The following is a 23554-nucleotide window of genomic DNA, read 5'->3' on the forward strand; positions in this document are numbered from 1 at the left end:
TGCACTTGCCTTCTTGCATGAGAAATATAAATAGAACTGAGTTAATAGGAAAAAATAGCTCAGCAGCTGGAAAGCAACTTTGAAGAAAAATGATGTTCATAGCCATTCAGCCAGTAGCTGGAAAAGCAGTTTTTATAAAACATATTTAATGTTTACAGTCACTCTGTGGCTGGGAAAAGTAATACTTTTAAAATATGTTTAATATTTAGAACCACTTGGTGGCCAAGAGAACAGCTCCTGCTAAAAAAGATATTTAATGTATAGAGTCATTTTGTGGTGAGGAAAAAGCAACTTCTTGTTAATTTTTAACATTTATTGCTGATCAGTGGCTGCTAAAGCAGCCATCAATACAGCATGTTTTATGATTACAGACGCTGTGTGCCTATATAGAAACAATTCCTACACATTTCAAGGCTACACCAAAACATGCCAGTATCTTTCCCTCTGCCAACAAAATGGGACAAGTACTCATAACACACTAATACACCTTGTCCTGAACCCCCTGTGCACTACTTGATACTGCAAAGCTTCTCAATGAATGCCAAAAAACCCTAATACTCAGTATCAAAACAGTCCCTGATCTGCCTGTTCAGTGGAAAACACAAAGAGTTGGTAGTTGGTTAAGTGTACACAAGTTCCTAGGTCTGAATCTAAAATTCTGCAGATGATTATCTCTAGAGTGTTGTCCGAGTTGTCATAATGAGAAGCTGCAAGGACAAAATTTCACCAGTTTCATATTAATGATTTCGCGGTCAGTCACTAGCCCCACCTTCTTTCACCCTTACAGCCCATGTGTAATCTGGTCTCTAAGAATTCTCCAAGCTTCTCCCTACCTTTGCCCTTACTGAGAAAAATTCCTTGATAATTACTTCAACAATCAATCAATCAATCAATCAATCAATCAATCAGTCTCATCTGCTTTCTCTACCTCCTGATAGATTCGCACGTTTTCTTTATACTGCACTATCTTTTGTCTAACCAATACAGTTTTCCAAAAGAGAAACTACTAAAAGCATCCGTATATCAACATTAACAAAAAAAACCCCCAAAGCATAATTTTGGCTCTTTTAAGGACCAGGCTCATAGCGTAAGTGCACAGGTTCACCGTACCAACTCTACAATCATGTGGTTTATCTTAAACTGCGTGAGCAGAGATAAGGCACAGCATGTGCCCATGTTCACTGGAACTGAGAGCCACTCCAGGAACCCAATCTAAGTAAATCAGGGTGGTAGAGGGAAGGGCAGGATCAAGGGGGTTAACAGATCCGTCCTGGGGGTGTACTGTGGGACTAAAAATGGTCTGGTCAGGGTCAGCAGGGATAGGTAAAACACAGTCCTAGGGTTGCGGCAAGCAGCTGGGCTTTTCCAGCCCCAAGGCTGTGCTCAGAACAGGTACAGATTTAAGTAAATGTGCTAACCCATTCCCAGTCTAACTTAGTTTACTACTTAGATTGATCTAAGTGTAACATCTTCATGTACCCTTAAACTTTCAATATGACTGGTGTCCAATGTAGCATATCAGAGCAGATGGATCACTAGTCTAATATAGAACAGAAAATTTCTCTTTTCCAAAAATATGAATTTCATGTTCAATTTTTTTTTCTGTGCCACACCTCAGAATAAATATCTTGTAATATGCCACATTTTTTGTAGAGGCAATAGTAGTAAAAAACAATCAACACATGTTAAATATTAATGCTCACTTCTACGTTTTTCCTGAGAAGTCAGTCTTGTGGCTTACCATAATAAATGTTTCACTATAAACTACTCTGTGAGAAAATGTTTTAAACTTCTTAGATGAACGATAAACTGCCAGCAAAGAAAAGGCAGGAGATAGCCTGTTATTTCATTAAATGAAACTAGGGATGTGAATGGTTAAATGATTAATAATTTAACTGATCAGCTCAGTGATAACAGGTTCTAGCTTATCAGATTTTGTTTAACCAGGGGCCAGGAAGTCCAGGAGAGAAGTGGGGGAAGCAAAGCCCTACAGTGCCCCAGCAAGAACTGGAAGGCAGCAGGGCAGGAGAAAGGGAGGGTAAGAGGAATGAGGAGGAAAGAGGGGGGGAGGAGCGGTAACTAATACCTGTAATTACAACAGGTTAAACATATATTTAATTGGTAATTACGTCCTTAAATGAAACTACATATAAGGACTAAGATTAAATTGTTGACAAAGTTTTAGTTGGTTCCAGCAGCCTATAGGATACACCAGTCAAAGGCTGTGACACTAGAAGACTTTTGCTTGCTTATACCATTGGTAGAATGTGCTTTGTTTCACGCAGGGGAAGAATATGGCATATGCAAGTTACTTTATCTACTTCATCAGAGTAGGTTTCCTTCCTAGAGCCAGCTTCCGGCCCTTTGAATTAGATGATGATATGTTCTGAATTACACATGCTGGCTATCCTGTCAAAGTAGTTTTAGAGCACGGCAGGTATCCAGCTAGTGTTATTTTCTTCTGAAGGGAGAGCTTGGAAATGGTTAGAAAGTAAACAAAGAAGTCTGAATCATAAGCAAAGTGGGATGACTTTGGGAAAAGTTGACAATCTTCTTCTGAAAACTACACTGTCTTCACTGATAATCAGGAAGAAGGTTTTGAGAAAAGAGGTGCCAAATTTCTTGATAATGAGGCAGGAGAGATGCCTTTTAGTAATATTGTTTTAATGATCTAAAATCCATACAAAATAGCAGCATGGAGGTTAATAAAGGCTCAGATTGAGCTTGAAGGACAAGATTAAATTTCCTTATCGAAATAAATGTGCATTAGCATGGTGCTCTCAGGCAACATATTAGAAATTTGTATCTCAGAAATCCCCCTAAAGATTCAATGGATTTTAGAAGCTAGTCTTTTTTTTTTTTCCCCCTTCTTTCTCAGGAAAAATAGAAAAAATTCAAACAAACATCACTATACAGGTTATTATTCTGTCCACATAGGACTTTGTTACGTCTTACACTTCAAGCTAATCAAATGCTGATCAGTGTTAGTGCTAGGTCAAGTTTGGAGCAGTCATATGTTCAGGCCAGCAGAGGCTTGGAGGACTGAAAGGTTAGAATTCCCTGTCTTGGGCTTCCCCTTTGCCCCTTGCTGCCCAGGTTTCCCTCAGTTTCCTATGCCCCCAGGGCTCCTCCTCTGTCCCAGGGGAGCAAGCAAGGTAGGGTTAACCTGTCCGCCTGGCCCCTGCTGCTACTGCCACTGGGATGCTTCTCTTATTCAGGCTGACCCAAGCCCAGAGAGCACCAAGGGTGGTGGCAGTACCTGGACAGGCAGGTTAACTCTTCCCTTCCCTTTCCTGCCTGCCTGCCCCCCCCGAGGACAGGTGGCACAGGAAGCCACAACCAAGCAGGTGGAGCAGGGAGCAGGGATCTGGGATGCTGGGGAGAGAGGGCAGTGACTCTGATCTGAACCAGAGAGAGAAGCGAGGGGGCAGTGGCTGCGGGCAGTGTTTACAGTAATGTATAGCCTATGGTGATACACATTAGTGTAATACAAGCTGGGTAACATGGGTCAGAGATAAACCTGCTGTGATGTGGCATAATTTAAGCCACCTAAAGAACGCTTATACTTAGTGTCAGGTGTTAATGTGTGGACAATCCAGGGATTAAGAGCTCCAGCAGCTGCCTAAAATTAACATGCAACAAGTTCCAAATGGCACATGCACACGTGTATGCAACTCAGCGCTGGACACTTCTAAAAGCGCCTGGGGCTGCATCACATACATTTGTATAAACAGCAAAATACACGTCAGTGCTGAGAAAATGGCAGCGGTGCACTTTTGAACTTACCACCACCATTTTCTTAGCACTAATGTGCATTTCACTGTTTATACACATGGATGTGGCGCAGCAGCAGGTGCATCAGTTTACATTCTCTGCAGACTCGATTAATCAAATCTTCTCCAACAGACTGGATTTCTGGCATGTTGGAGCAGACAACCTTATCTGTATAAATTCCCATAGATTCCAATACAGGGGTAACTGAAGTGAGGTCAGCAGAAAGCATGAACCTGAGCATACAGTAGCAAAATGAGCTTCCAAATATGGCTGCAGGTTTTCTCTATTGAGAAGGCTCAGGGCAGTGCCTATGGACATATATTTCCACTCCTAAGTAGAAAAGAAAAGTGGAAGGAAGGGTTCCCTCTGTTGATTGTACCACTTCTTTCCCCTTGCAAGGAAGAGGAATAGAGATGGGTTCTGGCCAACTCTCTTCAGTTCAGGGACTCAAAACTGAAGCACAAGGACAGATGGGACTCATGAACCTATGAGAAAGTTGTATCTCAGAACTCCAACCCAATGCTTATATAAACAGGGGGTAAATGATAGGGGATTCCAGCAGCAGTCAGTAAATTAAAGCTCAAACAAAGATTAATTCTACATCACATATTCAATTTGGCTGAATTTCGACTCAGATGCAACTTCTTTACAAAGAGGACTTCAGAGGAGAGGGGGTGGGAATGAGTATAGAATGCCCATATCTTTTGTATTAGTAGGGTTCTCTCTAGAATAAAACCAAACATTTTTTTTAAATGCAGTTCATATGGTGGGGTTCAGTAGAGACAGCCTGAGGATTGATCCCAGTGCATGGGGACCAGCTGAGGTCATACAGAGCCCAATCCAGGTGTGCTGGTCTGATCCTGGCATGCAGGTTCTGATCTGGCCTGAGGAGATACCGACACTACTCAGTTGGCTCAAAAAGCCAAAAGGTTGAATACTGAACATGGATAGTTACAGGTGACAAAAGACATTTCTGTATTCTATTGCTATGTAGGATCTAGGAGCTGAGATTGTGACCTAATTTAAGTAACAAATAATTGCTGGTTGGATTCTAAACCTGTACCAAGGTCACTTTCTTCTCTTTAAAAAAAAAAAAAACCTTTTCTGGTAAATTTTAACCTGTCTTAGAGGAAAAGGGTTGCTGCTGTGAATGCTCTTTTCAGAGGCATAGAAAACAATTGAAGGACATAGGGTCCTAGCAGGAATCAGAGGACAAGCAAAGGACATCTTTCTGCAGATTGTGATCTGTTGCCTCCTATTCAAAAGGAAAATGTATTAAAACTTGAGTAGCATTATGGATCAGGCAAAATATCCAGTTGCACCTCATATAGTCATGGAGACCCAGATCTATAAAAATATCTGGGTGTCTAATTCCTAAATCAATAGCAGCTAGGTAAATACAGAGGGATTACAGGGCTAAGGGTCTCTGTCAGTCTGGGCCCCAGTACTCAATACAATGTAATGCTTTGCATTACCTAAAGGCTGCTCATCTTGCAATAAAATGGCTGACTAACTTGTTCCGTGCATGCAGCTATCAGCAATGTGAATTAACAGTGGAAGTAGTTTGACTGGTTTTTATTTTTCCCCTTTATTTTTGATTAAGAACCAGGGAAAGGTGGCAAAGTAGTTATGGCATCCCATATCAGCTCCATAGGAATAAGTGTGAGCACCACTCTATTGGCTGCACCCATTAGTCCTAGGTATAAATGGGTACCTACATAGGCATATTCAGGATTTTTAAAGAAGTAGTGAGGGAACAGTGATCAGAGAAGCAAGGTTGGCTTTCATTCCCTGCTCCCAGCCCTCTTTCACAGCCCGCTACCATGTCCTCAAAGTAGGTAAGAATTCCCTTCCCTCCACCCCAACTCCTGGCACCCTTTCCCTCCCACCTCTATGCTGAGAGGTATGTCCCCTTTCCTTCCTTCTCATTCACCCCTCTACCCTCAATACTTATGCTTCTGGGCACGGAAAGACCCTCCTACCACCACTGCTGTCCTGACCATCCCTTTCCTGCTCCAGCCAGGGCTACTGGGGAATACTGCATGGCAGGCTGGGCTCAGCTAGGGACAGCTGCATCAGGTGAGCTCCCCCTCCCTAGCCTGCTCCTGGGCTAGCAGGGAACACTCAGGGAGACCAGGCTGGGTGGGGAAACCCACACCCTGCTGCTGCTCTTCTCAGCTAAACCTGGCTACCCATGCCTGGCTGGAGCAGAGGAGGGGCAGCTCTGCAGGTGGGAAAGAGGAGAAATAGGAAGGGCGGGAGGGGAGGTGATAGTGAGGGGGAGTGACAGTGAGGGGGAAAAGAGAGGGTGCTGACAGCAGGGTAAGAGACAGATTCTTACCTCCTTTGGGAACTTAAAGTCTCAAGCTTCTTCATTGTGGTTCATAAAGTGATGTGACCACAGCATCCACTCTGGATCTACTCCTGAGTACCTGGTCATTCAAACCAGGGAGTGAAATGTGGTCAGATGCAACAAATCACATTACTTCTTCGTATGTCATGGGCTGCAGTAACTGCCATATCTTGACCACATAGGCCTGCCACTTCCATTGGAATTACTTTTTGTGTTGACTTATGATTAATGATATTGTTATCATAGGCTGTACTTGTCTATATATAATTTTGTTACCTGCTAAAAGAAAGGACTCAAAAAATCCAAATGCTTTTCCATCACTAATTAAATTAACTGCATTTTAATGTGCTGTTTAAAACTGATTACATTCTTTCAACCCACTCCTTAGATCAGGAATGCATCATAAGCTCCAAATAATCATGCAAACAAATTTAAAATTGTATACCACACAACAACTTGTGTAGTATGTTTTTAAACATGTTTACTTCTAGGACCAGCTATCCAAACTTAATGAAATACACTGTGTGGTTAGCAGGCCAGCAGAAGCCCCTGGTATGATTTGAGACATATAAAACCTTAGCAATTGTTCAGAATGGGCATTTTAAATTATAGCCTAGGAGGTGTTGAGTAGCTCTGACTTGTGACTTTGTGACAGAAGAGGAAGTCATTTTGAAATGAGTCAGAAAACTGTAATAAAACAGAAGCAGCAACCAAACATACATAACACTGACATTTGAAAGTGACAGAGCACACAACATAGAACTGAACTAAACTTCTCCTGCCCAGAGTCCAGCTAAGGCCTAATCCATACTCCCTTTCTGAAGTACAATTATTGTTTCTAGAAGCATGTTACAGAGATTTAGAGGATATGAGATGAGCACACAGTTTGTGACTAGAAAGAAGACAGATAGAGGGAGGTGTTCCAGAGACTGGAATGTTTTTATTGTCACACACTTACCAAGGACTGTGTGAATCGAGGGTGGTGGTAGGTGTGTTTCATCCCAACTCTCTACCGCAGACAGATAAGTTGGTGTAAAAGGATGGGAAAACAAAACAACTGTCTGCAAACATCCCTCTGACAGCATTCCTCCCAATCCTAGACCCAACCTGTTTGAGATATCTGGCCTACTGCACTGTACTGCCCTAAGCACACTTATCTCTATCCCCCATGCCAATTAACCTAAAAGCCACAGGTAGCTATGTGTACTTAACAGAAAAGAGAAAGAACTTGACTATAACAAGAAATGACAAAAATAATATTGCAATGTGTATATTCTTAAATGCAGGCGTTTTCTATGTCCTAGATATTAATTCTGGGAGCTACATATCCACGTCAGGATCCTCGGTAAGAAATTAACATTAAAAATAAGCAACAAAGATTCAAGAAGAGTAAAGTTCTTACTCACCCACTGGAGACATTTCTGGGACACTGGCAACATAGGGTCCATCCAGGAACTTTGGCTCATTATCATTAATGTCCTGCACTTTGATGATGAACTCTGATTCAGGCTCCAGTGGTTTCTTGGTATCTATATCCACGGCCTGAGCACGGAGTGTGTAGAAAGGCTTTTCTTCTCGATCAAGGCTCCTTATGGCATGTATATCCCCTGTGGTCTCATCAATAGTAAAAACTGTGCCAGCTCCATCTCCTGAGAGGGTGTATTTAACAGTGCCCACTCCCTTGTCCAAGTCAGAATGAAGCTGTAGAACAGAAAAAAAGAAGGAAGGTATGATGAGGGAGTCTCATTAATGATCTGTTCCTGCCTGAAAGGCAGCCACATATTTTTGTTCCCTCCTTCATACAACGCTGGTCATCAAAGTACCTTGGGAAAAGGTGTCATAACCTCTTAATTATTGGTAAGGATAAGAGGAAACTACTGGCAATGCATCAGTGAATGTTTTTTATTAGTTAATAATATCTACATAGGAAACATTTTAAAATTCTCATTGACTGGACTCCTATAAACTGCTCATTAGAAAAACTAAAACCTTAGCAGGTTTAAGGTTTTGTCAAAAATGTAAAGCTACAATCAAAGTTGTCAAAAAGTGTACTATTGCTTTTAGCAAACCTAGTCTTAACTTTTTGCAAGTATCAGTTGGTTTGTGAACATACGTAAAAAACATGAGAGAGATATTTGGCTGTCTGAGTTTTGCTTTCTGATCATGGGCTTGTTTACACCCTAAACTCAAAGTCCAACTTAGTGTGCAACTTAGTATGAATTCAGCGCATTATATTTTGGTTCTAAGTAATACTGGAAGTCATCATTAGATGTGATACTGAGAGTCAGACTGTCCCTTTCCACTTCCACTTCGCTACCCCATTGGCTTCAATGTACAAACACCAAGTATTTCTTAATCTCTTTTTCTGTGCATGTTATTATACTCCTTATTATAATCCTAGCAGGATGTTGGGGAAATAACTATAGTTACGGATTCAAACTTTCTTGTACACATCTGTCAGTCCACTGGAACAATAATAGTTTATTTTCACGGTAGAAAAAACAAGCAAGCTTTACAGGACAGAAAAACTTTGCTTTGGTCAGTTGTTGGAACTGTGTCTTAACAGAAAAAGGGTCTTAATCCCAGTTTGTGGGATCCCTTCTCCAGATGCTTTTAACTGTGTTAGACTCATGCTGTTGTTCCAGCTAAAAAACTTTAATGGATGTTAAAAGTTACATCAAAGTGGTATCAACTCCCTGGTTTTCCATAGGCTAAAAACAAATATACCTTTTCAGAGTCTGAGACCATTATTCAAATAATACTTTGTGCTTTTTCCAGCTAAAACCAAATACACAGACCTTTTGTGCTGGATAAATGTTGAAAACAAGCTTTCAAGGTGCGCCAAAGTGAACTCCCTTAAACAGTACGATCAGGGGCTTATGGATATGAGCTTTATTTAAATGATGTAGTGTTCAAGGTAAAACTCAGTAAAAGAAACGCAGGACATGAAAGTAGATTAAACAGAAAATGCATTACTAAAAACTAGCTAAACAGTTCCGGAAATGGGTAAGAAGCTCAGTTACAAAGGAAGAGGTAAAGACACTTAATAACATTTATAGCCTGTTCTCTTGAAATTAAATCTAGGACCTTGTGACTAAAAAGGAGGTCATGGTTTGTGGGATAGAGAGGGAGTGTGTGTATGTGGTAGACATGCATGCACACATGTATGTACTACCCTCCTTTCATGTTTTCAACCCAACCCTTCTTGTCGGAGCTAATAGGTGACTGAGCCTCCATTAGAGCTGCCCCACAGGTGGATTTTTAAATGACATCATCAGTTGAGCAGAGGTTTTCATCCTCATTGGGCACTGGGTGCATTGTGAATAGATTAAAAGGCAGTTTACCCAGGATCCGCTGGGAGTCAAGCATCCCCTTTCTTTGTGGAATGAAACGATAATGGCTTCAACCTTGACATAATTAATGCTTCTCTTCCTCATCCTTTAATTTATGTGGCTCACATGCACCGTGCTGAGCCATTATACCCTGGTCAGTTAAAACTAATATTTTCTTCTACTTTGCAAGTTTAAAGTTACCAAAAAATAAACAAACAAAAAGAAACAACACAGAAAACTCCCAAACAAGTTTTAAAATCATAGAATCATAAAAATCAAAGAGTCGAAAGGGACCTAGACAGATCATCTAGTCCGACCCCCTGCCATGGGCAGGAAGGAGCACTGGGGGTGGCAGGGGTCATAAGACCCCAGCCAGGTCTCCTCTTGAAGATCTCCAGGGAAGGTTAGAGCACCACCTCTTTGGGAAGCCTGTTCCAGGCTCTGGCCACCCTTACAGTGAAGTAGTTCTTCCTAATATCTAACCTAAACCTATCCTCCCTCAGCTTGTGGCCATTGTTCCTGGTGACTCCAAGGGGGGCCCTGGTGAACAGACTTTCCCCGAGTCCCTGCTGCTGGCCCCCAATAAGGTTGTAGGCAGCCACAAGATCCCCCCTCAGTCTCCTCTTGCGGAGACTGAAGAGATTCAGGTCCCTCAGCCTCCCCTCGTAGGGCTTGCCACGGAGGCCCTCAACCATATGAGTGGCCCTCCTCTGGATCCTCTCCAGGTTCTCCACATCCTTCTTGAAGTGCAGTGCCCAGAACTGGACACAGTACTCCAGCTGCGGCCTGAACAGTGCCGCATAGAGGGGAAGCAAGACCTCTCTGGACCTGATAGTGATGCCCCTATTGATGTATGACAGGGTGTGGTTGGTTTTGCCTATTGCTTCGTCGCATTGGCAACTCATATTCATCCTGGAGTCAATCCTGACTCCAAGATCCCTCTCTGCCTCTGTGGTGCCGAGAGCGTCAGCCCCTAACCTATAACCATAATGCTGGTTCCCTCTCCCCAGGTGCAGCACCCTGCACTTGTCCTTGTCTGAACCTGTTCAGATCCGCCCACTTCTCTAACCTATCCAGGTCTGCCTGGATGCGGTCCCTGCCTGCCAGTGTATTCACTTTACCCCACAGCTTGGTATCATCAGCAAACTTGAACAGGGTGCTTGCCAACCCTCGTCCAGGTCACTAATGAAGATGTGAACAACACCAGCCCAAGGACCGAGTCCTGGGGGACTCTGCTGCCCAAACCCTCCCAGGTTGACATCACCCTCTTAATGTATAAAAAAACTCTCTTAATGTATAAAAATCTTAAAACTATGGATAAATATGTTCTGAAAGATTTGTCAATGAAATGAACAGCATGTGTTTCAGTTTTACCAGGTGATTTAGCCTCTTCCGTTATCCTAGTAACTTTGATTACCAAAGGCCATGTCAGGGTGTTGTTACATTAATTATGTGTTAAGGAGTCTTAAAACAGGATTGCCCACTTATTAGGACAGGAAAACATGAGCTAAGAGCCCTATGAGTCACTAATCAGGCCAGAAGGGCAGGATGGTCTGATCTTTGAAGGTGGACTTGCAGGGGAAGAAGGTTGCAGATGGTCCAAGCCAGTGTGGGGCAGTGGGGCCAATATTGGGGGGAGCTAATGATCCTGGGTGGCAGTGAGGGCTGGCAGGGTCACTATCTGGGCTGCCTACACCACCCCAGAGAGCAAGCAAGCTGGGGAGCTGTAATAGAGGGCCTTCTCAAGGCCAATTTAACCGTGTCCGGCCCACCTGTTTCTGGGCTAAACACCTGCATTCTTGCTTGCCATGCCTTGTTGGTAATTAATTAATAGATGTTAATAAGCAGGAGGCTGTCCATTTCCTGCCCCGATACCAGGGGGCACTATCTGCGGCTCCATTCCTCCCCTGCCCTGCAGCCCAAGCCTCGCAGATGGCATCTCAATATTATCATCATCACTGACCCCCCACACTGGTCCCTAGAATCCTCTTGATTGAAACTTGCCTGGATTTCTATCCTCAGGTGGTCTCATCTGCCTTCATACTGGGCAGCATAGCTCACTGAACCGTTTCCCCTTTGGGTGTGGTCCCACCCCCCCCCCCCGAGACCTTCGGCTCACTAGCTCTGGCCCACCTCCAGGCCAGCTGGAACCCCAGGCCCTCAGCTCTTGGGGGTTTCTCATGGTGAACCCCTGGGGGCCCTTCTGGTCCTGGCTCCAGCATGAACCAGTCAGGGGAAGTTCAGACAGGTGTGAGCCTATGGTCCCTTCTCTCTCTCTCCGGAGGTCCACCCTCCAGGCACTCCAAACAAAAGGTAACACAACTGTTTGTGAGGGCTAGGGGTGAAGGCGCCCTGACCCACCTTTCACCAGGGTGGTAACTGGCCTGGCATTTCCTGGGGGCTCCCACACCACAGAGCCCCACCAGGCCACCCACTCCCAGCAGGGTGTAGTTTAAGGTTGTACACAGGACCAGGAGCATCCTTCCCATCCCCTACAGCTCATCCCTTACCTCCAGATGATACCAGCAGCCCTCCAGCCAGGCGATGTTGTTGCCTGGCCTCCAGCAGCAGAACTGCTCTGTTTATATGGGCAGCCCCAGATTCAAAATGGCTGCTTTCAGAAGGCGCCTGGCAGCTGCCAGCTCCAGGCCCTTCAAGTGGCAGGCACAAACAGTGCCCTGCCACAGGAGTCAACCTGGGTCCTAGCCATGCCCCTAAGGTAGGGGTGGACAAAATACAGTGCACGGGCTAGATTTGCTGGCCAGGCCATTCTATCCAGATTCTAAACAGATCTTACGATGACAGGCTGAGAGCCATGGGACTCTTTAGCCTGGAAAAGCATAGGCTCAGGGGTGAGCTGATGGCCACCTATAAGTTTATCAAGGGTGACCACCAGGAACGTTTGTTCACCAGAGCGCCCCAAGGGATGACGAGGTCGAACAGTCACAAACTCCTGCAAGACTGTTTCAGGCTGGACATAAGGAAGAATTTCTTTACTGTCCAAGCCCCCAAGGTCTGGAACAGTCTGCCAGCGGAGGTGGTTCAAGCACTTACATTGAACACCTTCAAGAGTAAATTGGATGCTTATCTTGCTGGGATCCTATGACCCCAGCTGACTTCCTGCCCTTTGGGCAGGGACTGGACTCGATGATCTCCCGAGGTCCCTTCCAGCCCTAATGTCTATGAAATCTATGAAACCCAGCCCATGGGTCCCCTACAAATTTAGAAAATAAATATTTATCTGCCCTTGGCTACTTGCCAAAGATGACAGGAACCAGGGACAGTAAGATCCAGGTGAAGTCACAGCAGGACCCTAAACAGCAAGGCTTGCCTGGGTCCATCCCCCCATCTGAAAGTCTCTGTCTAGCAGAGGCTTCTGGCCTGCGACCATGGGGTTGTTTGTGCCTCCCTGAACCAGAGCAGGAAATTCATGTAAGAGCAGGGAGCTGAGGGTGCGGAGGCAGGGGAGAACAATGAATGATCACTCCAGTCCTCGGGGCCAGGCTGGCTGCTGCTGTATCCTGTGGTCTGGCCATGTGGTGCAGAGCAGCCGAGCAGGAATGTGGGGAAAGCAGCAGTGAGGGCAGAGGGGTAATGGAAGTGAGCAGGCTTGGGGGAGCACCAGGCCCACTTTGGTGTCCTGAGGCCAGCACCAGTGGGACCCAGACCGGGGTGGCAAGAGTGCGGGGTGTGGGCTAGCAGGGTCTCTGTGGAGCCAGGCTGGGCTGCACCAGCAGGGAGAGAGAGGAGCTGGCTCAGCTCCATAGAGTCCTTGCTGGCTGGAACCCCACATTCCTGCCACCCCTCTGTGGACCCTGCTGGCACTGGTCCCAGGACACCAATATGGGCCCTGTGCTGTCTGGCTGTCACTGGTTCCCATGCACCTGATCACTCTCAGTGCCCCCTGCCCCAGCCCTGCAGTACAGGTGGGGACCAAAACAAGCAGCCACAACCCTGCGTGCTCCACACTTGCCTGTCTGAGCTGAGCAGCAGTGGCATGGAACAAACTGCTGCTAGAGGAGGACAGGAGGAAGTGATCCCTCCCCTTCCCCATAGCCATTGCTTGCTGGTGCAGCTGCCCGAGCCCGCATGGGGCTGTCCTGTGTCTCTGCTGTCTCTGGGCTTCCCTATGGGGCATTGGTGGCAACTGAGAGCAGGCACAGGCAGCCCCATGCAGGCTTCAAGTGGCTGCACCAGGAAACACCAGGAGCAGGAGGGGGAGGAGGCACTTTTCCCCTGCACTGAGCAGCAGCTTGTGCCACACTGCCGCTGCTAAGCCCAGGTCCTGCACCAGCTCCAGGCTCACCTACTGGGGCTGAGCCACAGCAGCAGTGGCAGCAGCAGCTGGGAAAAAACTGCCGCTCAGCATGGGGGAAAGCACCCTTCCTCCCCTCACTGCCACTGGGCAGTTTTGGTGCAGGTGCCTGGAGCTTGTGCTGTGCTAGGCTGCAGTGCAGCTTCTTTATCACCACTTGTGAGCTGCCCTGAAGCTGCTACACACAGTCACTGCTGCTGTGCTGGGCAGCCCAGATGTGGCAGTGAAGGAGCTGCACCATAGCCTAGCGCACTGCAGGCTCCAGGCGGCAGCGCCAAAAACTAACCAGCTGTAGCGGGGGCGGGGGGGAGGGTGCTTTTTCCTGTGTTGAGCGACTGTTTCCCTCCAGCTACTGCTGCCACTGCCACCACTATTCTGGCTCAGCCTTGACGAGCAAGCCCGGAGCTGCTACAGGGCCCAGGCTCAGGAGCAGCAGCACAGGACAAACTGCTGCCCAGTGTCGGGGAAAAGCAGCCCCTCCCCCTCCTGCTGCTTGTGCTTCCTGGTGTAGCCACTCAGAGCCTACACAGGGGTACCTGTACCTGCTCTCTGCTGCCACTGCTGCCTCATGGGGCAGCCCAGAGGGGGGAGTGACACACGAGAGCCTCGCATAGGCTCTGAGCAGCTGCACCAGGAAGCGCCAGCCACAGAGAGGGGGAGAGGTCACTTCTCTCCCCCAGCAGCAATTTGTTCCATGCCGCTGCTGCTCAGCCCAGACGTTCATCCCCCATACCCACCCACCCACCTACAACTCCCCACAAACCCCACACACACCCACATCCCTCGACTTCCCTTCATACCCCACACAGTATACAAGAGTAAGACTGTATTTGAGCTATTATGCATCACTTCTACATATACAGCACAAACGCACACAAATCAGGACAATTTTTTAAAATTAAATTAAAATATATTATTATGGGTGTTTGATTTTTAGTATATAATCAGGTTTTTTCCCCCTAAGATGGCAAACCCTCTTTCCCAAGTACTTCCAGGGGCAAGGGAAGGACTTCTGGTGGCAAAGGTCAGAGGTTAGGTGTGGGACTTCCAGTCCCAAGATGGCAACCGGGGCGGAGCATCCATCAAGGGGCAGAGCTACCCATGCAGCCCTTGACAGCTTGCCAAAACTTGGTAATGGCTCTCTACCCGAAATAACTGTTTACCCCTACCCTAAGGGCAGTACTCTAAGGGCAGCTCTGAGCACTGCGTATTACAGGGGGCCATTAATTCTGAATGTGGGACTGCTCAAAGCATATGCTAAGTTTAACATCCACTAATATTCCTTAAATTTAGTATGTGTTAATTATAAGGTGTAACTATACCCTACTATAGTTTGGAAGTAATGATTTGCCAACAGAGAGAGATATACCAGGCATATCTTGTCTGCTTCTTTCCTTAGACATTAGACCTAGCACTGGAGGCTGACAGTTATTTCTATTTATCACTATTGGAGAGTCTATATCAAAATTGTGATGAATCAGGCTGTTGTGTACATGTAGCCAGGAGTGTGCATTCTACCAGAGATGAATAAAAATCCCTGTGCAGGAATGGGACCACAACAGGGTTCTTGAGATAATGGAAGAGTAAAAAATAAATAAATGAATACATTTAAAAAGTGGAAGCAAAAATAAGTATACAAGTCTGACCCTTCAGAGGCACCAAATTGAGAACACATTACACTCTGAAGAGTTAAGATTTCAGCTATTAAAAATATGCTTGTTGTATTCCACACCAACATGCCTGAATAAACAGGTATCTCCAATAATTTCAATAGAGAACTGCTCTATTATATTAGCTGAGGACCTGATGCTTCATGTATATTTAATCAAAATATCCTACCATTTTGATTTTGCTACAAACAGATAAAAACCTATTGCTGAGCAATGGGCACATCTGGCACTTATTTTCAAACCCTTTTTAAGGAATGCAAATTATGGAGTTATTTGGAGATCCAAAGTGTCTCCCTAATTAGTACAGTGCAATAAACCATCACTCATTTCAATTGAACCCTGTAATAAAAGGCAAAGCACATTACACAGCTGCACCACCTAGCCTAAATCCCATTATCTGACTGAGTTAGGAGTTCATTTAGATTTCAAACAACAAGTTGCTTTGGAAAACAGCTGTTTAGGTGATTGGACTATAGTTCTGAAGCATCCAGACAGCTGTTGGGTGGTGGTGGTGGTGTTGTTCCCCGAGTCAGTTCAGATGATGAGTGAAAATCAGTTACCAGGAGAGGCAGAAGATTTGCATCTGCTGGGCTTGCACAACAGTAAAAGCTGATCTTAACTTTCATTGCTTCAAACTTTACCAAAAGCAGTTTAGTCTACACAGTAAGTGCTTGCTATTCAGTCTCTGATTTATATGTTGCAAACTGCATTGCACTGGAAGAAGAGACATTTGTTCTTGTCTACTCCAAGTTGAAAACTGCACATAAAATTTGAGAGAGTACACTTTTTTATCACTGTGTCCAGCAGTAATTTCATTCTTTTATCACATTTTTTTCTTCCTGCTTTTATTTATTTCCTAATTCTTGCTTTTCTGCTATTTGAGCAAAACTAAAGGGCAAGAAAACAGACTCCCAAATCTTAACTAAAAGCAGAAGCTCTGTTTAAATTTTGGAGTCACTTGAATTTATTGTTACACTACAGTACAAATTATTGCATCCACACCAATTTCCTTTGCTATTATGTTTCCTTTATAAATCTTCAACACTAAAAAATGGCATGAAGCTTTGAAAATATGAAGGATTCATTCCCAGGATTATTTAAATTGGATCTCTTGCTTTCTCTCTTTCTCTACCCCACTAACAGACAGTTAATTTTTAATGTCAGGTCTTTGTTTAGGCAAATCTATCCCAAATGTAAAGTTAATGATTTCTTACAGCAAATACTGTTACTGCAAAAACATGAATATTTTTCTGTGTGATAACAAAAAGACAGCGATTAATAAAAGGAACTCTAAAATTGGTGTCATATCACAATCTGTTAATCTATACAGCAAAATGACATGCACTCTCCAGGAAGGCGGTTATTTAAAAAAATCAGATCATATATCACTGAGACCATGGAGTTCCTTGTTAATGAACTTTGCTAATTCTACCTGAAAATAAGTGTATTATCTTTTGTCAATGAACTGGTCACTGTTCTACTCTGGACCCAAGAACTAGTATGCCATTCTGCTCAGTGCTTGCTAGACCTGGTCAGTGTATTGGTCCATCTGGAGTGGTAGTGGATGGGTTGGTATCAACCTGGAAGAGAGTAGGTAGTGGGGTCCCACAGGGCTCGGTCCTTGGACCGATACTCTTCAATGTTTTCATCAGTGACTTGGATGAGAGAGTGAAGTGTGCTCTGTCCAAGTCTGTGGATGATACAAAACTGTGGGGAGAAGTGGACACACCGGAGGGCAGGGAACAACTACAGGCAGACCTGAACAGGTTGGACAAATGGGCAGAAAACAATAGAATGCAATTTAACAAGGAGAAATGCAAAGTGCTGCACCTAGGAAGGAAAAATGTCCAGCACACCTACTACATAGGAAATAACCTGCTTGGTAGTACAGAAGTGGAAAGGGATCTTGGAGTCCTAGTAGACTCCAAGATGAACATGAATCGGCAGTGTGATGAAGTCATCAGAAAAGCTAACTGCACTTTATCATGCATGACAAACAGAACCAAGGAGGTGATATTTCCTCTCTATGCAACACTGGTCAGACTGCAGTTGGAATACTGCATCCAGTTTTGGGCACCACACTTCAAGAGGGATGTGGATAACCTGGAGAGGGTCCAGAGAAGGGCCACTCGTATGGTTAAGGGCTTGCAGGCCAAGCCCTACGAGGAGAGACTAGGGCACCTGGATCTCTTCAACCTCAAGAGACGGTTGAGAGGCAACCTTGTGGCTGCCTATAAATTCATCATGGGGGCGCAGAAGGGAATTGGTGAGGCTCTACTCACCCAGGCACCCCTGGGGGTAACAAGAAATAATGGCCATAAGCTAGCAGAGAGCAGATTTAGACTGGACATTAGGAGGAACTTCTTCACAGTTAGAGTGGCCAAGGTCTGGAATTTCATAGATATCAGGGCTGGAAAGGACCTCGGGAGATCGAGTCCAGCCCCCTACCCAAAGGGCAGGAAGTCAGCTGGGGTCATAGGATCCCAGCAAGATAAGCATCCAATTTACTCTTGAAGGTGTTCAATGTAGGTGCTTGAACCACCTCCGCTGGCAGACTGTTCCTGACCTTGGGGGCTCGGACAGTAAAGAAATTCCTCCTTATGTCCAGCCTGAAACGGTCTTGCAGGAGTTTGTGGCCGTTTGACCTAGTCATCCCTTGGGGTGCTCTGGTGAACAAACGTTCCCCCAGATCCTGGTGGTCACCCTTGATAAACTTATAGGTGGCCATCAAATCACCCCTGAGCCTACGCTTTTCCAGGCTAAGGAGTCCCATGTCTCTCAGCCTATCATCGTAAGGTCTGTTTTCCTGACCTCTGATCATGCACGTGGCTCTCCTCTGGACTCTCTCAAGCTTCTCCACGTCCTTTTTGAATTGTGGAGCCCAAAACTGGACACAGTACTCCAGCTGCGGCCTCACCAAGGCCGAGTACAAGGGGAGAATGACGTCCCGGGATTTGCTCGAGAAGCATCTATGGATGCAAACCAGCTTTTGGTCGCTTTATTAGCTGCAGCATCGCATTGCAGGCTTATGTTCATCTTGCGGTCAATGATGACCCCCAAGTCTCTTTCTTCTGTAGTGCTATCCAACGTAGCACTGCCGAGCCTATAAGGATGCTGCAGGTTTTTCCTCCCAAGGTGGAGAACCTTGCATTTTTCGGTGTTAAATACCATCAGGTTCTTGTCTGCCCATTTGCTAAACTTGTTCAGGTCAGCCTGGATCATCCGCCTATCTTCTGGCGTGGATGCTTTGCCCCAAAGTTTGGTGTCATCAGCAAACTTGGCCAGTCCACTCCTGACTCCAATGTCCACATCATTAATGAAGATGTTGAACAGTATGGGTCCAAGGACAGAGCCTTGAGGGACCCCACTGGTCACAGGGCACCACGATGAGTGACTGCCATCAATTACAACCCTCTGGGTCCGACCACGGAGCCAATTTCCCAGCCAGCAGATCGTGGTGGAGCCAAGGCCACAACTGGCCAGTTTGGCCAAGAGGTGATCATGGGATACCAAATCAAAAGCTTTTTTGAAGTCAAGATATATGACATGAATCTCTTCTCCCTCGTCCAGGTGATAGGTCACCTGGTCATAGAAGGAATGGGCTCCCAAGAGAGGTGATGCTCTCCCCTACCCTGGGGGTCTTCAAGAGGAGGTTGGATGGGCATCTGGCTGGGGTCATCTGAACCCAGCACTCTTTCCTGTCTATGCAGCGGGTCGGACTCAATGATCTATCGAGGTCCCTTCTGACCCTAACATCTATGAATCTAGTTTAACATTCTGCCTATAGCCTGTAGCTATGATTTTGCTTCTGTGGAAGGTGAACATCCCCATAATGCACTTAGTTACCTGTGCAACGTATCTGCACAGAGAGAGTACATTTGAGAGAAATGTTTTACTAAGCCACACAGGCAATTATCTCTCATCCTTAAGAATGAGATTGGATTACTCCTGGCTTAGTCATAAATGTTACTGGTGGCCATAAAATTACCCACTCCCTTTCAAAATAAAGCCATGGTAGTTCTCTCAATAATTTCTTACAATAGTGAATTTATTATGCACCACAGTCATCCCATGGAACCCACTGCTTCAGAAGGTCATGTTTTTCTATAGTTTCTTCTAGCTTTAGCAGAATATTTTCAGGGCTTGACTAATGAAGGAAATCTCTGGATGGTGCCTGTGTAAATGAACTTGTACCATCCTGCTAAAGAAATAATCTACACATTAGGAGATTCTCTACTTGGTATTCCATGCTATTTAACCCTATGGAACTATCTTTCCTTGGCTACATGCTTCATTTGATTGCCAACAACAGTGCAAGAACAGCCCCCTATCAAGTAAACTCAGGAGGTCTCTAAAAGCCTAATGTAGGTATAAAACCACACTTTCCTAACTAAGAGCTGTTTGTGCTTTAGAAATACCTTTTGTTTCCCAGAGGAAAAACATCCACACATTTCTAAAGTATACAATGGTGCCTCACAGGGATGAACAAGGACGCTCGTATGAGAGAAAAACAAAATAGACCACCGTACTATGTTCTAAAATAGGAACTACAGAATAAAAGGCTGACATTTCATAGAGCGTCATGAATTGAAGATCCTTCAGCTATACATATATTGAAGTCCTACTGAATTCATGGAAACAGTTTTCTATTCAAGGGTTTCAGTATAAAGGGATAGATTTCAACATCTGTTTGATGGTTAACATGAGTTTATAGGCTTCTTTGAATAAGGGCCCTATTGTCAGAATAACTTAACTTAGTCTCATCTTTATAATGAATCCATAATGTGGCTCCATAGACAATAAATCAGCATCTTAATCATTTCTGCATACTGTATCATTTGTGTTACACTGGACACTAGATATACATCAGGAAGTGCCAGCTCCACATGAGACTGAAGCCATGGCATCCTTGGCACTCAAGTTCTTCAGGGAGTAAATGTAGGCCACAAGGTAGGCACAAAGGAAGTATGAGTTAAACATGAGTTAAAAATTACATGGAAGGCAACAGGGTGCAGCTATTCTAAAAAATCCTTAAATTGAACACATACAAAGCTGGTAAAATAAAGAAAAAAAATAAGGATGGTAAAATCAAACCTGGTATAATGGGTATGAAAGACACATAGGAATGTTGTAATTAACTTGATTAATAAGAAAATTGTAAGATGGGCAATGATGTATTCTTGATGTATGCGTTTCTAGAAGACTGAAATAGAAACATGCTTTGTATTTGACTTTAAGTCTGCTCTATTCCTGCTGTCATCTTGGATGATCGTATGAAAAGCTACACTAAGTTTATACTTATTGGACGCATCTACACACATGTCATTAGGGGGCAGCAATAAACTACCGAGCTTATTGCTCGGTAGTTTATTGTTCTGGGGAAGTTCCTGGACACAGTTTACATGTGAACCCAGAGAGCAGCACACTGAGCCAGGCAGCAGCAGCCCTGGCTGGCAGTGGAGCCTGGGGGTTGGTCAGTCTGCCAGCCCAGGGCTGCTCAGTGTGCTGAGGAGGAACTCGTTGGGGCACAAAGGTACAGACAGCCCCCTCACTGAAGCACCCTTGTGCCCCAGGCAGCCAGCTCAGTGTCTGCACATGTGCTGCAGCATGAAAAAACTGCGCAAGAGGGTAAGACTTGTAAATACTGCTGTGGAGTTTATTAGTTTTGTGTGCCCTAATAGATGCACACATGTAGATGCCGAGACATTTATTGCACAATTAATTAGTCAACTGCTCAGTAAAGGTCTTGTGTAGATGCATCCATTGAGTACTTATGGGCTTGTTAAAACTGCATTGTAGCAGGACCTAAAAGGCCACTGAAGGCAACAGCACCACACTTGCTGTACTCATTGCACCTCAATAGTTTGCTATTATGTAACAGATCAAAATCATAGAAAAATATAGAGTTGGAGGGAGCCTCAGGAAGTCATGTAATTTAACCCTCTGCTCAAGGCAGGGCCACACCTAAGTAAGTCATGCCAATAAAATATTTACATAACCTGCTTATAAAAACTATCAAGGATAGAGACTTCAGAACATCTCTGGGTAGCCTATTACAGTGTGTCACGGGGCGGGGCCCCAGGAGTGGCCGTGATCTCTCCTGCGCCCCTACCGTGCCAAGTTGCCCTTCTAGCACCCTCGTCTCGCCCGCCACGTCTTTGCTGTTTATATAAAATTAATGGGAGGCTGCCTTTCCTGGGCTTCTCGGACCCGGTGCTCTTGCCCTCTACGGATATCTCTTGGTGCACCCACCCTAGGGCGTCGCGTGGCTCCTTCCACCCCCAATACCACCCCCAATCCTCGCCGGTGTTCTGGACGTTCTTATGTCTGTATGCTCGCCCCTACCTGGGGTCTCTCAATACACGCACCCCCTCTCTCTGGGGTCTCTCAGTATGCGCACCCAATATACTTGCCCCTCCCAGGCTTCTGTTCACCCTCTCGCCCTTTTCCGTGCTTCTCTCCTATAAACGCCCTTTCCAGGGTCTTTCCACTATAAGCGCCCCTCCCGGGGCCCCTCAGGATGACAATATGTACGCGCCCTCTCCAGGCCTGTCAAATGTACACGTAGCCCTGTCCAGGCTCTTACTCTCAAGCTCGGCCTTCTCCGGCTTCTAATCACATGCTCAGCCCTCTCTGGCTTCTATTCTGTACACATCTCATCTCCATCAGGTCCCTTTCCACACGTCCACCCCTCTCCAGGCTTGTTCTCGTGTGCTCAGCCCTCTCCGGCTTCTAATAGCGCGCTCAGCCCTCTCCGGCTTCTAATAGCGCGCTCAGCCCTCTCCGGCTTCTATTCTGTATGCGCCTCGTCTCCATCGGGTCCCTTTCCGCACGTCCACCCCTCTCCAGGCTTGTTCTCGCACGCCTGCCCCTCTGCGGGACTTTAATTACGCGCTCGCCCTTCTCTGGGGCTTTGCAAAGGTAGGGTGCCAACTGCTCGCCCTGGAGCCTCCTATTATAATCTGACCTCCCCAGGGCTTCCCATTCCCATGTGCTTGCCCACTCTGGGGCCTACGCGGCGCTTCTCGCGCCCCCCCGCCCTCTCTGGGGCCGGGGTCACCACACCCCACAACATCGTGCCTCTGTCCGGTGCTTACCCGCAGTGCCAGCTCCGGTACCAATTGCTGTGCCCTCCCAGGGCACCCAGGAACACCCCCCCACTCCACTGGGGAGCTGCTAATGAGGTCTCCTCCATCCCCTACAGCCTCTCCCAATCCTCCGGTATTACACAATCACTACAACAATGAACATAAAGCCATGAGCCCACCGGCTGTAATAGAAAATCCACCTACTGGCTATAACGTAAATTCCTTGCCACCTTGGCTCTCCTTCAAAACCTCCCTATCAGGGTCCTCTCCACCTTGTACCATGATGTCGATGCTCAGGCGGTCAGGCTGCTCTGCTCTGGTTTATTCTGCTCTGCAGCAAGATTCCCACTCCTCATGCCGTCACGCAAGCGATCAGGCTGCTCTGCCCCGCTCTGCTCTACAGCGGAGCTCCCACTGCTCAGGCTGCCAAAGGGGAACTGCCGCTAGGCTTTGGCCTGGGCTCTTTATAAAGGCCTGGCCCTGCCCCCTTCTGGTCATGTGACCAGCCTGGCTGCTCCGGCAACCAACACCTGTGCTGTCTCAGGGAGCTTCAGCAGCCCTTATTCCTAATGTCAGTAGCAGGCACTTTAGTGCCCTGCTACACAGTGGTTAACCACTCACATAGAGTTTTTCTTATGTCCAGCTCTTGTGTTCCTTACTGCAATTTCAGGTAACTCTCTGTGGCTCCAGGGGGTCATCCAGAATGAAAATGGATTTCCATTCTCTTTCTAACCTTCCTTCAGGTATTATCAAATTCCTCACTCAGTCTCCTCTTCTCCAAGATAAATAATCTCAGTTCTTTCAGCTTTCCTTCATATAGTCAAGTTTCCCAGATCCTCTAATAATTTTTGTCATTTTCTTTTGGACTCAAAACTGGAACCGATATACCAAGTGAGGCCTCAGCAGTGCCAAATAGAAAGGAAAAATCACCCTGCCCTGCCTTCTGTCTTCTTGTGATTTGCAAGTGATGCTGTTTTTAATACAACCCAGCATGAACTTGGCCTTTTTTAACAAGAGCACAT

The 23554-nt window shown here is 45.8% G+C and overlaps 1 protein-coding gene across 1 annotated transcript in view; it reads right to left on the reverse strand.

The window, feature by feature from the left end:
- The window catches only part of CDH12 (cadherin 12), a 953181-nt gene that overhangs the window by 181296 nt on the left and 748331 nt on the right, over nucleotides 1-23554 (reverse strand). Inside the window, exon 7 of the mRNA XM_090049941.1 lies at nucleotides 7534-7828. Within this exon, the coding sequence (XP_089906067.1) occupies nucleotides 7534-7828 (295 nt within the window). The remainder of the gene's footprint in view (nucleotides 1-7533; nucleotides 7829-23554) is intronic.

Source organism: Crocodylus siamensis, chromosome 5 (assembly GCF_052110815.1).
Source record: "Crocodylus siamensis isolate JL-2025a chromosome 5, ASM5211081v1, whole genome shotgun sequence".
NCBI classification, from domain to species: Eukaryota; Metazoa; Chordata; order Crocodylia; family Crocodylidae; genus Crocodylus; species Crocodylus siamensis.